The 16,805-nt window shown below is 42.7% G+C and overlaps 1 protein-coding gene across 1 annotated transcript in view; it reads right to left on the bottom strand.

Moving 5' to 3' along the window:
* ESPL1 (extra spindle pole bodies like 1, separase) overlaps nt 1–16,805 on the bottom strand; it is a 2,570,648-nt gene that overhangs the window by 1,691,738 nt on the left and 862,105 nt on the right. The window contains exon 11 of the mRNA XM_044083892.1: nt 12,018–12,160. Coding sequence (XP_043939827.1) covers nt 12,018–12,160 — 143 coding nt within the window. The remainder of the gene's footprint in view (nt 1–12,017; nt 12,161–16,805) is intronic.

Here is a 16,805-nt window from a genome sequence, read left to right as displayed (position 1 = left end):
TTCTTCACAAGAAACTGCAGACAAAACATTCCACATACTTTCACAATTTGTCAGAACTAACTTCAACAAAAGAGCCTGACCATTCAAACTACTGAAAAAATCAAAGCTGCAGAAGCACACACTTTTCCCATACCTACCTTCCCATCTTTATCAGAAAGTAGGATTCAAATTAACTAAATGCTTAGCAGCAGTAGAATTGACTAAAGTTAAAGTTGCTGGGTCAGGTTTGGGAAGAGTATATAAAAACTTAGGATATATAAAGTTTCTCAGTCTTGTCTGCCTTTTTAGGGGCAGCTGGCCGACTACCAGGAAAAATGCAGGCAGTGATGCACACATACTCAAAAGCTGAAAACTGGAGAAATGGCTGTAGGTTCTAGACTCCTTCTGTAACAGATCATAGTGTTTTCTGAGGGACTGAGAAACCGCAGTGTTCTTCCACTGAAAACACAAACACACGAACTCCCCACAGGGAAAATAAACTGAGCTCTCCCTTGAGTCTGAATTAGAAGTATGATGAGAAAAGTCTGCATCTGTCCCCTTATCCTACTGTCTAGATTCAGTATCTTGAATCTCTTCAGGGAAAACAAGTAGCCCTCTTTCTTTTACCATAAACAATTACATAAGGAGGATCAATATTGCCAGAATTAAATCCAGAGCCAGACTTACACCTGTCCAAGGAATTTGAGAAGGCTTAGATATGAGCTTAGTTTTCAGTTTCTTTTTGACAGGAAAAATGAGGCCCAATAGTCTTAATGGCAGCAGCCTCCCCAGTTCGTGATGGGCATAACATTCTGTGAAAACAAGTAAGCCCTCCCTGGTTCCTCTCCCAGTCTCAAACAAGAGTGGCTCCCCCTATCCTCAGAGGACACCAACAGCCAGAGGACATGGCTACCCCCCAATCCATAGTGGCAGTAGGTGCTACATCTGATGGGTCTGGAGTAAAAGATGAGTGGTCTGAGTTACAACTAATGGCAGCAGCAGAGACACCAACTTGCTACTGAGGCAAACTGCAAGCCTAATATGGTGGTAATGGCTGCGCTTACAGTTTTCTTTTTATGGTTGTAAGGACTGCCCATGGGATTGAAAGTTTGTTCCCCGGCCCAGTCAAATCATTCTCTTTCCCAGGGAATCCAAGCAACAAAAGCCGGTGAAATTTTAAAGTCTTTAAAAATCACTTTTTCCCCACATAAAACACAGGAAATGTGCTTTAAAACATGTAGTCAGTCCTAAAAAAGTAAAATAAACACACTTTTGCAGAGAAAAAAAGCATTTTTCAAATACTTTACACTTTTAAACTGACAGGAAAAAAAAAATGCACTTGTTTAAAGGTACAATACAGTCTTGTGATGGCCTGTTAAACCACACACTCCTAGCTTTAGGACAGGTTTGCTGAACAGAAAAGTGTTATAAAACAAGAGAGAGTTGTGTACTTACCGTAACTTGGCATCTGTGTTATCCTAAGTGATTATTCCTCACAGTAGGGTCTTGGATGCAACACCAGATCTGAGTGGGAAACTTTAGCTTAGACAGATCCAAGGCTCAAGCTCCTTCCTCTCTCAGTCTCCTGCTGTCCTCTAACCCTCCGATAGAGTTTGACAAATCAGTAACGCTACAACCCAAAAGGTAAAAAGAAAAATAGTCCTGAACCCACTACTCTCCAATTTCCTCAGATGATCCAACAAGGAAGGGGGATGATGAAAAGGAAATGTGAAGAATAATGACAAAGGATAACAAATATGCCAAGTTATGGAAAGTACACAACTCTTTACCTGATATTATCCATTTCTTCATTCTTCACAGTAGGGTTAGAGTCCCCAGCTACAATTTACCCTGGGAGGCCTCAAAGGAGGACATGTTAAAACACTGTGGAAGCAAAGGAAGCCCTGTTCCTGGAAACCAACCAGTTTGTAATATGATGTATAAAGGTGTGAGGATTAGATCAAGTGGTGGCAGCACAAACATGGTCAATGGAGTCTGGCCATGAATGCTGAAGTAGCCACAGACCTAGTAGAATGAGCTCTAACCTTTCCCAGAACCTCAAGATACTTGTTGGTGTAGACCGTAGAGATACAGCTGGAGATCCATTTAAAGATGGTCACTTTAGAAATGGGAAGGCCACATCTATTTGGGGAAAAAGCCACAAAGAGCTGGTCTGATTTGTGAAACTTCTTACTCCTTTACAGATAAAATCCAAATCGTCTGTGTACATCCAAAGTAGGCAGAAAGTACTCTTCTTTATTGGAATAATTGGGAAAGAAAATGGGTAACTGAATACACTGGTTCAGATTTGATTCAGTGGAAACCTTCACCAAAAAAGGATGGACTCATTCTATGAAACATTACCTTTGTGATAAACCATATATGGAGGAGCAACTGAAAGGGCTTGAAGCTCGGACACCCTCTTAGCCGAAGTTATGGCTACTAGGAAGGCTGTTTTCCATGACAATAAATTTTGAAATCACACAAACTAGTAGGCACAAATGGGTTCAGAGTCAGATACTGTAGCACAAAGGTTAAATCCCAAAGAGGCAAGGGATCCTTAACGGGCAGTCTTAGAAGGAAAATGCCTTTCATGAAGGCTTCAGTGTCCGGAAGAGAATGTAGGTTTGCTATTCTCATGAAAATTGGTAGAAGAACTTGCCACTTCCTGAAAAAGTGAGGACAAGAACAGAATATCTGGTACAAAAGCAGAAAAGGGGTCCAGATTCCTGCTCTTAGCCCAGATAGAAAACCTTTTCCATTTCCTACTACAAAAACCTTTTTTTGGGAGGTTAGAACAATATTTTTGATGAGGGAAACTAGCCCAAACTGTTTCAAAATCAGTGAAATTGGAGAAACCATGCAATTAGATAAAGGGTCCAAAGACTGGAAACAGCCCCAAATAGTTGGGAGATCAGGTCACAGTATCCAGGGGGGGGGATACTTCAGGTGAGACCTTAGGAAGGGAAACCATAGCTGATGAGGCCAGAAGGGGGCAATGAGAATCAGGGATGTCCTCAGGTGTCACGCTTTCTGCAAAACTTTGGAGATAAGAGGGATAAGGTGGGTAAGCGTAGATGAGACCCAGAGGCCAATCATAGATTAGAACATCTCTCTGTGACTCCCGGGGGGGGGGGGGTCAAGGCAAGTACATGCTGCATTCATTGTTGGTTGGGAAGGCAGAGAGGTCGCAGCATGGTTGACTCCAACTATCGAAAATCTGCTTCGCCACAGTTGGATTGAGGGACAACTTGTGAGGACTCAGTATGGATCTGCTGAGTTTGTCAGCCAACACGTTGGAGCTCCCGGGTATACGTTTTGCATGAAGAAAGCACCTAGATGATACCTCCCTTTCCCACAATCTCATGACCTCTCCGCACAACGGGTAAAATTGTGTTTGCCTGTTTGTTGATAACCAGACCACTGCATGTTGTCTGTCTGAACTGCAATCAGCCCCAGAGGGAGGCAATCTTGAAAGTCCTGCAACTTTAGGAGGACTGCTCTCATCTCTAGGAAATTTATGTGCAATTCGGTCTCTACTGGGGACCACGTGCCATGAACTGTTCTACCCTGGAAATGCTCCACCCCCAAACATGGAAGGTTCAGTGGTCACCGTGGCCTTGGGTGGAGGGTGTGAAATGGGCCTATTTAAAATGAGATTCTGAAACTGATGCCACCAAAGAAGCTGCTGTCTGCACACTGGTGTCAATTTTATGGACATGGACATAAGCTGAGACAGAAAGGACCACTGAACCACCAGGGTCCACTGTAAAACCCACATATGGTACACCTTACTAGTGGTTCAAGCTTGGATCCTAGGGTCCAAAGAACAAAGTGGACTGGAGGATTTGAAAGATTTAAGACTTGCATGACCTGGTCCCGGATCAGCTGTACTCTGCGAATAGGTAATGCTGTAATCTCTGAGACTAAGTTTAGCTTGACTACTATGACTCTAATTTTTGCATCAGGACCAGACTGGACTTCAAAAGGTTCACTGTAATCCCCAATTGGCTGAACAGAAGGATATACTGGATGGCTTGTGACAGTCAATGCCTCATGGGTACCGTGAGGAGCCAATCATTAAGGTACAGAAACACCTGGAATTCCCCCCGCAGCCTCAGGTGAGCCGCCACCACTGCCATACATTTGGTAAACACCGGGGGGGGGGGGGGCTGTGGTGAGTTCAAAGTGCAGGGCGCTGAACTGGTAATGACTGGCCCCTAATCTGAAGCGAAGGTGTCTCCTCAAGTGCATGTCTATCTTGATGTCATAGTAGGCGTTCTGGAGATCCACTGAGCACATCCAGTTGCCCTTTCGTAAGAGGCAGAATGGACTAAACAGTGACCATCTGGAACTTGGACTCCTTGACAGATAGATTCAACTTGCTGAGGTCCAGAGTAGGATGCAGGTCCCCATTCTTTTTTGGCACTAAAAAGAAGCAAGAGCAAGTTCTGGATCCTCTTTGCCCTGTTGGCATCTCTTAAATGTTTTTTTTTTTGAAGTTGTACAAATTCCTTGAAGGCCACCTCCCTCTGGTGGGGTGGCACATCGGGGAAATATCTTCATATAACATGGGGTTGAAAAAAAGGGAATGAAATAACCCCTGGAAACAATGTTAAATACTCACCAATTGGAGGTGATGCTTGTCCATGGCTAGTGGGTGAAGGGAAAAACAACCCCCGACTGTCTCCAGGGTAGGGCAGTCGTGCAATGCTTCAGGACAACTGAAAGGAATGCTCAGAGAAGGGTTCACTGCAGCCCTGATTTTGCAGACTCCCCCTGCCTATATGGTGGCATCTGCTGTTGAAACCTCTCCCCCCTGCCTCTGAAAGAGGCATCAGGAGCATCCTGGAAGGAAGACTGACCTTCGGAACCAGAGCTTCTTAGCTCCTCATAAGTCTTGCAAAACAACCTCTGTGGAGTAGAAAACTTTACCCTAACAACAGACATGGTCTTCCCTTCCTGCTCACTATGGGTCAGAGTGTCTTTCACAGAGGGTCCAATCAGGATGAACCCATCAAAGAGAGCATTGGTAAAGGACGCTTTGAAGGGTTCCTCAAACCCACACAGTCGTAACCAAGCATGCCGCCTTATAGCTATGCTGGTACCTGCTGCTCAAAAGGTAGCTTCCGCAGCATTGGAAATTAACCTCATTGAGGAATTAGTGAGGGATGTCAGTAAAAAGCTTGGGAGACACCTTCTTGAGGTCCTTCTCCAGCAACATCTCTGTAAGTGAAGTGGTGAGTTCTTTGACTAAGTCCCTTTGAAGGCAGGTGAAATGTGCCAGGTAATTAATTGCCCTTAGTCCAAAGGTAGCTGAGGCAAATGCACGCTTCCCATGCCAGTCACCCAAGACTCCATGTTTGGGGGATGGACTGTGAGAAGCTCTGTTCCACCAGTAACTTTCTGGTGGCAGCAACCGGGACTCATTTGTTCCAGAAGGGTTTGCCCACGGGAGGGCTAAGGAACTTGTCAGCTCGCTTAGGCACTGGTTCTTTCAAAGCCCTGATGGCGATAAGATCCACCAGCTCAAGTAATGGGCTTGTCCCAAATGCCTTCAGGAACACGGACTCCTCAGAAGATGGAGGGGGGGGGGTTGGAGAGGCCATCTGCCCTTTTGCCTCAGGATCTCAAGGATGTCCCCAAAGGAGACAGTCGTGTGGAGGTCTGGGGGACTAGTCTCCTTCATTGTGGTCAGTGTCCTCTGTGAGGAACTCTATGGGAGAGTCTAAGTACCTCCTCTTGTACTTTTTCTTACAATGTGCCTCCTCCATGGGGGGCTCCAGGGAGGACTCTGAAGATGCGGAGACCCCAAGAGGGAAGGAAACCCCCTGAAGGCTAGTAAAAGAGGGGCTTACCCTGGGCAGGATAAGAGGCCTCATCACCCAAGATAGAAAAGGACAGGGGTGGACCTGGAGGAGAGGGAGATGTCCCTCCAGTCCTGGAGAAGGTCCTCTCTACCACCCTGAAGGCCGACGGGCTGGAAGAGGTCTCATCCTCACTCCTGGAGGGCGAGGCCATCCAGAAAGGAAGCATGGACCTGAGACAGCACTGCAACCCCCAGACAATACCAGACTAGAGCTCTCTAGGTCACAGGCCCGCAGGGAGAGGGATCAGTCCAAAAGATCCAAGCCAGACCCTGTCCCCATGGAGCCAGCGCCGACCCCTCTGGCCTGGGGCCCACTCTAGTCCGACAGTGGGGGAACAGAGCAGGCCAGGGACCCTGAAGTAGTCAAGGAAAATGAAATACTCGGCACTGTCAGGATCTGACCATGTGTATCCTTGGAGTCAGAAGAGAATGGTGACCTGGGATGGGAAAGGCTACGTCAGAAGCCCCAACTGTATCTGGGCTTTGAGGAAGCTCCCCATCATCCTTTCCATATTCGATGGTAACAAGTTCCTAGATGATCTGAAGGAAGTGGAGGAGTGAGTAAGACTTGGCTGGGGATCTAATCCTGGACTCCGCAGATGCGTCTACGCTCTGGAGTTTGGCTCTGATGTATAGGAGCTGATTGAAACAAATGCCTGGAGGATCGAGGCAAAGCAGAAACTATAGGAGGACTTGGCAAGCCTGTTGGATCTGAAGGCCAAGAAGTTGAAGCAATCAGATCCGACGAACTGGTTGGATCTGAGGCTAGAGGCCCTGGATCTGGTAGAAGAGTCCAAAGATCTAGGATCCAAAGATCTCTGATCCGAGGTAGCCTGGGCTGGAGTTGGATGCAGAGATCTAGGATCAAACAGCCTAGGTTATGTTGACACCACCAAAAGAACGGGAAGGGCCCTCCATTTGGGATCAGAAGAGGAAGGCTTAGTAGGAGAAACATAAGGAACTCCCTGAACCATACCTTTAAGCAGTAACATATTACAGTTCTCCGCTAAGGCCCTGGGGTTGAATGCGGCACAAATGTCACACCTCCAGGTGAAGAGCCTTTAAACAATACAAGCACTCATTGTGGAAGTAGGAATTGGGCATATTCTGACTGCACAAGGAGTGATTCTTAAATGCGGAGGGTTTCTCAGACATAACTGGAAGAATAAACACCAAAGTATGAAAACACAGTAGCACTACCCTAAGAAAAACTAAAAACAGTAAAGAGAAAAGGGCGCCAAACGCCTAACTTACAAAATGGGGAACTACCCTGCCAAAAAGCTAGGATGTATAAGGGAGGGGAGGTAAAGAAACTGTTAACACTAAAGTTTAAGCCTAAAATTAAACTAAGTTTACACTAGTTTTAAACTAAGCTGAAAACAGGTACGGAAAGCACTTATCTGAGTGAGAGCCAAGGATAACGTTCCTTATAATGTGGCAAACAAGATCTAAGGGTTAGAGGGCAGCATGGGGATTACGGGAGAGGGAGAGCTTGATCCTTGGATCTGTCTAAGCTAAACTTGCCAGCTTGGATCCGATGTCGGATCAAAGACCCTACTGTAAGGAATAATGACATGGAAAACATCATATGAAATGTTTAAACTGGAAGTTCCCACCCCAAAGGGAATTTACCTGCCCAACAAAGGAGCAACACAAGCAAACTGATCCTCAAAAGCCTAAAAGGAGCATATTCTTTGGCAGCAGGAAAGCTCTGAAGGATTTGGCATTCAAACCAGTATTTTTAGTCAGCTCAGCTCAAATTGATGTTTTTTCAACTTTCAAGGAAAGAAAGCATTTCTTTTTTATGTTTTTCGTTTCCACAAGTGTTCTGCCTTGAGACTTATCCTGCTCTTATCAAATGCGGCCTGAAAGCAAACTGTAGGACTTTCATTAGCACATTGGTCAAACAGTGAAATCATGGTCCTTCCTGATCCTATCACAAAGGAGAAAGCAGTTTAAATGAAAGTCCTTCACTGCAATCTAAAAAGTCACAAAAGCACCTGTTGATACTCCCAGTGGGATGTCATTGGAGCACAAGGACATTAACGTGTAGAAAATTTATCTCAAACCAAAAAAAAATGCACACGGACAGATACACAGGCAGACAGAACACATCCCTGCCAAGATGAACATTTGCAACAACTGTCAAACTAGTAAGTGGCAAAAAAAAATACGAGCAAGCACATGATGCACATTTATAATACAGCTCATGCAATTAACATAGAAAGACTGCAACCTCACATTCAGGGGGCTTGCAAATGTTAAAAGGCAGGGCTACAGACAGATATCTCAAAGAACAAAATCTGTGATTCTATGCTCATAGTTGTATATTAGGTTAATTCTCACCAGGGCCATTTTAAGCCACGTCATGCAACTCAAATGCGACCCAGCAAATTTGATTTATACAGGGTTGATTTAATGACTGCCTCTGCCCATCAGAGAATAAGGAGCCAGACTACAGGTAAATCTCAGATTACCCATCCATTGGTCCAAGTTGTGCTTAAACAGGATTAGTGAGGAACTCTTTCACATGGATGGGGAGCTTGTTCCACAGAATGGAAATTCTGAGAAACATCTGTCTCTCCCACATGTCCTATTTATGCCGCAAGCAAAATTTAGTAGTTCTGATGCTGTTTGTTTTGCAGATGTGCAAAAGGTTAATCAAAACATGGTCCAAAAATGCCCTGTACACTAGGCAAAGATCACCTCTCCAAAGAGGTGATCAGTGTAGGATATTGTGCTTACTCTGTATTCTTTTCAAAAGGAACCTTTGTGTACATTCCAGCTGTTGCAGGAGTCTGGTCAGGCACATAAAGGTGGCATTACACTCTGTGAAGGGTCTTATGAGTGGCAAGAGCAGTGATACAGTGACCTCTCAGGACACAGATGCCATGCCCTTATTTATAAGCTGAGCAACATGAAAGAATTCTTACTACCTTGGATGCATATTGTTTGAAGGTTAGCTTACTATCTACAAGAGTTGCCATTTCCCTGACTAGTGAATCAACTTTTAAGGGTGTTTCGAGGGGGTCATTAACAAGGGTGGTCGACTTCACAAAAAGTACTACACTGCATTTCTTGGTATTGGGTTTTGAGCTAAGCTTTGGCATCAAGCATTTGTGTTAGACCTTCCGGAAGGCTCTTATGTTGGAGGAGATTCAACAGACTGCAAAGCAATATCATCCGATAACCATGTCCTCCCAAGCTTACAAATATTAGCTCCCCTTACAGTGATGCCAGAAAGACACAAAATTGTTAAAATTGATCATCTTTTGCTCGTATTGTGGCATCATCCTTGGTAATGCAAATATGCTGCTCAATGATAGGCTCATAACAGCCTGAGGAGCTCCAAAATATCTCTTGATATAGTCCAGGGAAGTACATCCCATGTCATTTATACCTGCATGGACTGGTAAAATCACAAAGGTACCTACGGTGAAATGACCTGAGTTTGTGATTTGGCAGAGCCTGGCTCCAGATAAGCAACTAACTTTTCTCCTTGTTTAGCCTGGGTAGAGGGGTATGAGTATGACTAACAATGGAGTCCACTATGACAAGAGTCCTGGGAAGTGTTTACTTGTCTTAGGGACTTAGTGTTTAGGGCTCCATTGAGTGAGCAAGTGTGTGTGTGTGCGTGCGTGTGCATGTGTTAAGTGCTTTTTCCCAAAAGTGCCTTTGGGCTCGCAAAGGCAAAGCTTTGCCTAAAGGCAGTTTAGGAATATTGCTTTTAAGTGCCACAGCATTCATTAGTCTGTATTGTGTGCACTGTTTTGAAAATTGTGTGCGTGCTTTTATGCCAGAGTTTAGCCTCCTGTGTCACTGTGTTAAGTACGCCTCTCACATAATGTGCCTGTTCTTTAAGGGTTAAGTAACTGTCGGTAAACTTGAGACAATTGCTACATTGCCTCAAGATGTCTATATATCCACCAAGCTGTCTAGAGAAGTTGGGAAATTGCATATCGATGCTGTCTAGTAATTTGACTGATTGACTACAAGGGCATGGTGTACTACGGTTGGAAGGTTAAGGATGCTTTGTTGGTGGAAACTAATAAGGGTGGTATTATTGGGCAGATTATGCTAAACAATACTAAATTCCAAAAACTTTAAAGGGTTACACAATACTGAATTATACTATATCTATAGGTATATCCACTCAAAGACCAACTAGTTGCCCTACATTTGTCAGCACACAAGTATTTGCTCTATATTTACTACTTTAGAGTATAGTTTTAAGGACCATTCTATAGGGAAATTTTGCTTTTTCGGTGTTTGTCACTTACAGGGCATAAACAACTATTTCTCAGACAGAACCTCAGCACAAACATGCCAAATTTACAGCAGCACAGAATAAATGTAATACTAACTAAGCGCATTGAGCAATAAAATGGCTACACCATGAGCCCTTTGGTACGTTTCTCATCTCTCATAGACCAGGCAAACATCTCCTGCCACAAGATGAATAAAACCCAGTCCTCCTAAAGTAAAAGCATAATAGAAGAGACCCACAAATGCAATGCTACCAAAAATCAATTAGATAACTAGCTGGAAATCCTTTGCTAAACATGATTTCAACAATCTTACAGCACTAACAGTGACAGGAAGAGGGAAACAGTAGCAATCACTCAAAAAAAACCTAAGCGTGACTTGGTAATCAAAAGTACTTAGCTTTGCCTGGGTGGTACTGGATACAAGTAAAACACATCTGGAGCAGAGGCTAAGATGCTAAGCTTTCCTGAGTTTTGGAACAACGAACAGAAGACAATATGTAGTAAAGAATGTTTACTCAAAAGCAATACTTGTTTGCTGGCTGGGTGAACACAGTATCATGGATCTATGGAAAACAATGGTGGGAAGGCTAATACCGGAACTCTTTCAGAAACTGAAGCATAACATCTCAGTGAAGGGGAGGGGCAAGTACAAAAAACAGGGGAATAGTAAGCACTGTTGATACATAGAATATAAAAATGTAGGTGTAAAACTGGAATATAAACACTGTAAAACCAATGAATCTCAAATCCTGGAGTAAAAAATACAAAACTGTCACTACTGAACATTCTAGTAGTTTAAGGACCAGACTATACAAAAATTAAATGGTAACATTGTTTATGGGAAAAATACAGTAATGAATGACTAAAGGCTCAGATCTGGCAATTGTTTCTGCCACAACTGTGAATGAAACTTAAAGATAAAGGCCAAACAGAGTTAGAAATACAAAGAGCTAGGTTTAAGTAATTCTACTTGTGGAGACAGAAGTGTACAACATAGAAACACAATTGTTACACAACTGCAAATTAAGCTAAAAGGCCTTTCTCAGAGCAAACTAAAAAATGCACACCGATAACTTTTTTTGGCAAGAAAACGTGGAAAAAGAAAAAAAAGTATGAAGCAGTAACACCACACAGGTCACTATAACTACAACTTAAATTTGTAAGCAGAAATGAAAAAAATCTCTCTTCTTTCATTTTTGATTAAAAGCTTGTTGCTCACAGTTCAGGCCTTATTACACCTCTCCAAGTCTTGCATAAAATGTGGATCTCTGCTTTCACTATTTGTGGATTTTCTATGGACCTTCTCAAAGGAATTCATATTGTTTTCTAAGCCTATTTTATACAAATTTATAGAACTTGGTTTTCTTCTGCTGTACTTTGAACACATCAAATTGTACAAGTCTGTCCCCTCCATGGTCTTCCCAGAAAATGTGCCAGTTCCCAATAAGAAAGTCAAATCTTAAACATCTGTCTTACCCATATTCAATTCTGTCATCTATGGCATGTAAAAAATATTTGAAAACTAAGACAAATGTGCATTTAATGAAATGCTCTTCCCCACTCCCTTGGTAGACCTTTTAGCATAAGACTTTCATTGGTCTACCCATGAGGTAAGACTGTTGAAAAAGTCTAGCTGCTTCTGTCATTCACTACAGGTGGGAAAGCCCAACACACAGTACCAAACTGAATTTTACAGCAAACTCATACATACCATAAAAGCAAACAAACTCCAAGAAATAAATTAAGGTTTGCCTCTTAAAGCCCTTAGTCAAGTACCAGCTTCTACGGAAAATGAATCTCGTTCAACTGAGATTCGCTAAAATGTCAACATTAAAAAATACATCTTGCAATAAAATAAAATACTTTGTTCACAGAAAAGCTGTCCGACTAAAGATGCTTACCCGTCCAATCAGCCTATACAGAGCTGCCAAGATATGAATGGACGCTATGGTCTGTTCTGTGTTACGAACTGCAGGAACACAGTACACAGAATTAATGAGTTTCTTCCAATCAGCAAGAGCATCATCCAGATATTTAGAATGACCTGAAAGTGCAAATAAATACAAGTTACCTGAACAGAAAAACAAATATGCTACTTTCCTACAACTCTATCCCTACCAATTTTTTGTTGTATAGGAAAACTGAGGAAGGAGTGGAGAAGACAAGGAGACAGTGCAGAACAGAAGCTATGACCTAATGAGGTCATATTTGTCAGAAATGAACAAGATCTGTGCGATAAGAACTGGTCAGTGAGAAAGAATCTACAGCTACAGACAATAAGTCTATATCAGTATTATTTCACAAAGGAAGTACATTTTAAGCCATGCAATTGAAGGCTTACATGCATGAATTAAAGTCAATAGAAAGCAAAATCTTCGACATTAGATGATGTACAGGAAACCAAAGAGGTCCTGATCTAAAAATGAATAGACAGTAATTAGTCTATTTAGCTATTCTTTTACCATAGAAGACAATACAGCAAAAATTATTCTTTCCCTCTTTTTAACTGATCTTTTATCCTGCAGCAAACAAAGCAAATATATTTTACAAAAACTTACTTTATGATTAACAAAAAAAAAAAAAAAAAAAGAAAGCAGCCCACACAGAGAATACTACAATTACATGAATCCTATTTACCTCTAACAGTAGGTGCTCAAATTTCACACTACCGCAGTAGCATATGGGTTCTTCTGGCAGCTTTCCAGAATCTCCTCCTCAGACTGTGATAGGGCATTGGCTAAGCCCCTCCAATCGGGGAAGCCTGGCCCCTGTGACAGAAAGTCAGTTATTTAGGCTTATAGTGCCAAGTAGGATGAATCAAAGACCAGAAGAAATGGTAGCCTGAAACTAATCAAATTTGCAGCAAAAATATAGGAAAGAACCAAAGCCAACTAACAAGGTTGCATGCCACTGAACTACATAATAAAGGGGGTGGTGGGTGGTTGGCTGCTGTCACTTATACAAATGCACTATTTTGATCATTCACACTGCCTCACTGGCACATGGGTAGATTTCCAACGCTTACCCTAACCTGGGACAAGAAAAGATGAGGATCCAGGAGATCTTGAAGAATGGTCCTTGCAAAGCCTGTTCTGGAACATGAGAAAGAATCCAGTTTGTAGTGCTTTATAAAGATATGAACATTGGACCAGTCTGCTGCTTTTAGAATGGTTCTAGAATCCACTTTTTTCCAATATCTCAACAAACAGGATAAGAAATCTGGTGGAATGTGCCTTAACCTTGCCTGAAACAGAGTTATCATAGTGGAAGCAACAGCAAATAAATAGAGAACCAGCAAGCATTTATTTTCTTAGAAACACGGTGACCATTCATAGCACTAGAATAGGAAATGAAACACAGTTCAGCTTTCATGAAGGTTTTTGTCCTGTCACTGTAGTACCTGAGCTGCCGGTGCACATCCAAAATCTTCTTTCCCATGTTTTTAAGTTTCCAGAAAGAAAATAAGATTGACAGCTTCATTCAGGATAAGTTCAGAAACAACTTTTGGCATGAAAAGATAAATTAGTGTGTAAAGCAACCCTGTCCTTGCGGAAAATCAGATATAGTTGGCCCACCTTGAGATTGCAGCTCAGATTTCCTTTGCAGAAGTTAGAGCCATAAGCAAAACAGTTTTCCATGTGATGAACTTCAAATCAGTATGAAAGGCAGGTTGAAGTGAAGAAAATCATGTCTTAAAGAATAAACTTGAGATCCCACGGAGGAGGAATTTGCTTTCAAGGGAGTCTAAAATGCAATAGCCACCTCAGACTGACCACAAAACTGGGGGATTCATGGACAGAAAAGCTGAGATGGCCAGAGGATGCACCTTGAAATGGTCAAGATAAACCATCAATGAGGAGATTACACATTTCAAAACCTGAGAAGTCACCATACTGGCCCCTCTGACATCAGTTAGGAACCATCTAGAAAACCTCTTCCAATAAAAAAAAAGAAAGAAAAGAAAATTAGTTACATACTCACCATAATGTTCTATCTGCGTTATCAGTTTTCATTCTTCAACAAATGGCTTCTGATCTGACTCGGCTGCTTTTTCCAGCTCACAAAACGCAAACTCTCAAGCTCTTCCCTTACCATACCTCAGATATTGTTTACTGATCTTTTAGCCGATATAATAATTTACAAACAAGGAAATGAGACAATAGTATCTGAGCTCAAATAAAGGAAAAAAAGTTATGTACTTACCATAACGTTCCATGTGAGTTGTTCATCTCGCCTTTATTCTTACTGATGGGTTCGGAGCCTATCCTCGGCTCGGAGTCAGCCAACTACAAAAGCTCGAGGTCTAAAGCCAGCTCGAGGACAGATCCCTACCCCATGATGCACTACGAACATCCCTCAGATCTCGTTTGCTGCTAACTAAAGCAATCATTATGCCACTCAATCAGAACAAAATTCCAATTCAAACTTCTCGGACCCCTAGTAAACTGGAAGGGGGTTAAGTAAGGTGGGATGTAAGAATAAAGGCAAGATGAACAACCCACATAGAACGTTATGGTAAGTACATAACTTCTTTATGTGAAGTTGTTCTATCTCGCAGTTTATTCTTACTGATGGGTAGAGTCACAAGCACCATCTTTCTCGGGTGGCTCAGGGGAGAATGTTTCTCAGAACCGCAGAACCAAAAAAGGTCCTGTCCCTGGAGGCCTTATCCACTTTATAATGGTTGATGAATGTATGAGGTCTACACCATGTGGCAGCCGCACAGATAGAGTCTAAAGGTATTTTGGCAAAAAAGGCTGAATAAGTGACTACAGATCTGGTGGAATGAGCCTTTATCCTTTGTGGTAAAGAATTATTCGTAGAAGTGTACGTGAAAGCAATGCAGTCTGATAACCATCTGGATAAGGTGACTTTAGACAATGGATCACCTTTCTTAGCTTCTGAGAAGGAAGGAAACAACTTAATTTTTCCTGAACTGTTTGGTTCTGTCCAAATAAAATCGTAGTTGTCTCTGCACATCAAGTTTGTGAAGCATGTATCCCAATTTGTTTATATGACTGGGGAAAAAAACAGGTAATGCAATAGTTTGATTGAGATTAGTTCTGAGCAAACTTTGGGTAAAAAGGAGGGGATTTGTTCTCAAAGAAACTCTGTCATTATGAAAAATTAGATAGTGGGGTTTGATAGTCAAAGCTTGTAACTCGGAAATCCTCCAAGCAGAGGTTATTGTCATTAGAAATAAAGTCTTCCAAGAAAGGTATTTAAGGTCACATGATGACGCTGCTTCAAAAGGGGATAAAATAATGCTGGAAAGAACAAGGTTCAATTTCCAAGGCATGGAGGGCGTTTTGACTGGTGGTCTTAGATGTAAAGTGCCTTTTGAAAAGGCTTTGAATACTTGAGACAATATTTGAAGAGTCTAAACCCAAATGAAAATTGGAAATAGCTACCAACTGTACCCTAATTTTAGTTGCAGCAGCACCTTCATTGAAATGTTTAGTAAGGAAATTTAGGATGGCAGAAGCAAGAGCCAAATAAGGATCTACTTAATTTTGAGACACCCAAATAGCGAATCTCCTCCACTTGCTATGGTACATTTTTTGTGTAGACAGCTTATGAGAGCCTGTCAAAATGTGTTTAACCTCTGTTGAAAGGTTAGGAAACCTGGCTATGTTTGGAATTGGAGCAGCCAAGCTGTCAGTTTGAGGGACTGCAGAGAGGGGTGAAGAGTTCCTGAGGTGCGAGTCAGATCATCTGGCACTGGGTCCAGGATTCAAGGCTCTTCCAGTAGATGAGGCTGAAGGAAAGGGAATCAAATCTGCCAAGGTCAGAATGGGGCTATTAAGATCAAAGTTCTGGCCAGAGACTTTGCTTTCTGCAACACTTTGGGTTATCAGGGGTATTGCAGGAAAGGCATAGAGAAGGCCCAGGGGCCAATCGTGCACAAGTGCATCCCTTGGGGTTTTCCCTAGCGGGGGAATTAGGGCAAAGTAGTTACTGCATTTGGTGTTGGCTGGGGTTGCAAAGAGATTGCAGCAAGGCTGGCCCCCATCTGCGGAAGATCCTTTCCGGCACTTGATGATTCAGAGACCACTCGTGCGGCAAGAGTATTGCTCTGCTCAGTCTGTCTGCTATCACTTTGGACTTCCCTGGGATATGTGTTGCTATCAAAGCGCTGGGTAGAAGTCGCCCATTTCCAAACACTTAGGGCCTCTCGGCAAAGGGGATAAGACTTGGTCCCCCCTGTTTATGTACCAGACTAGACATATTGTCCTCCAATTGTACAGCAACTGTTCCTAGGGGAAGAGAGTCTTGGAAGAACTGCAACTCTAGGAGAACAGCTCTCATCTCCAGAACATTGATATGCAGGCGAATCTCGTGTTGATTCCACATACCTTGAGCTGTTCTTCACTGGTAATGCCCCCCACCCTACCAGAGAAGCATCCGTGGTCACTGTGGCTATAGGAGGGGGTAATACAAATGGTCGAGCTAAAATCACATGGTGCGAAGTTATCCACCACCGAAGATCCTTCTTGCAAGAGTCCGTTATTAATATCTGATCAGTCATTGGTAGTTCTTGATGAGACCACTGGGTGAACAGAAGCCACTGAAGTATTCTCATATGCATCTTGCCAAGAAGAACAGTGATTATGGCTGAAGCCATGGTGCCTAGCAATTTGAGGATCTTTGACACTGGAGCTCTCATGATCAGAAGAATGTCCAACATC

This window comes from Protopterus annectens, chromosome 9.part0 (genome assembly GCF_019279795.1).
Source record: "Protopterus annectens isolate FY-2018-M chromosome 9.part0, PAN1.0, whole genome shotgun sequence".
NCBI lineage: Eukaryota > Metazoa > Chordata > Ceratodontiformes > Protopteridae > Protopterus > Protopterus annectens.
Note: the sequence above shows the minus strand (reverse complement) of the source record. Positions and strands in the feature narration are given on the sequence as shown.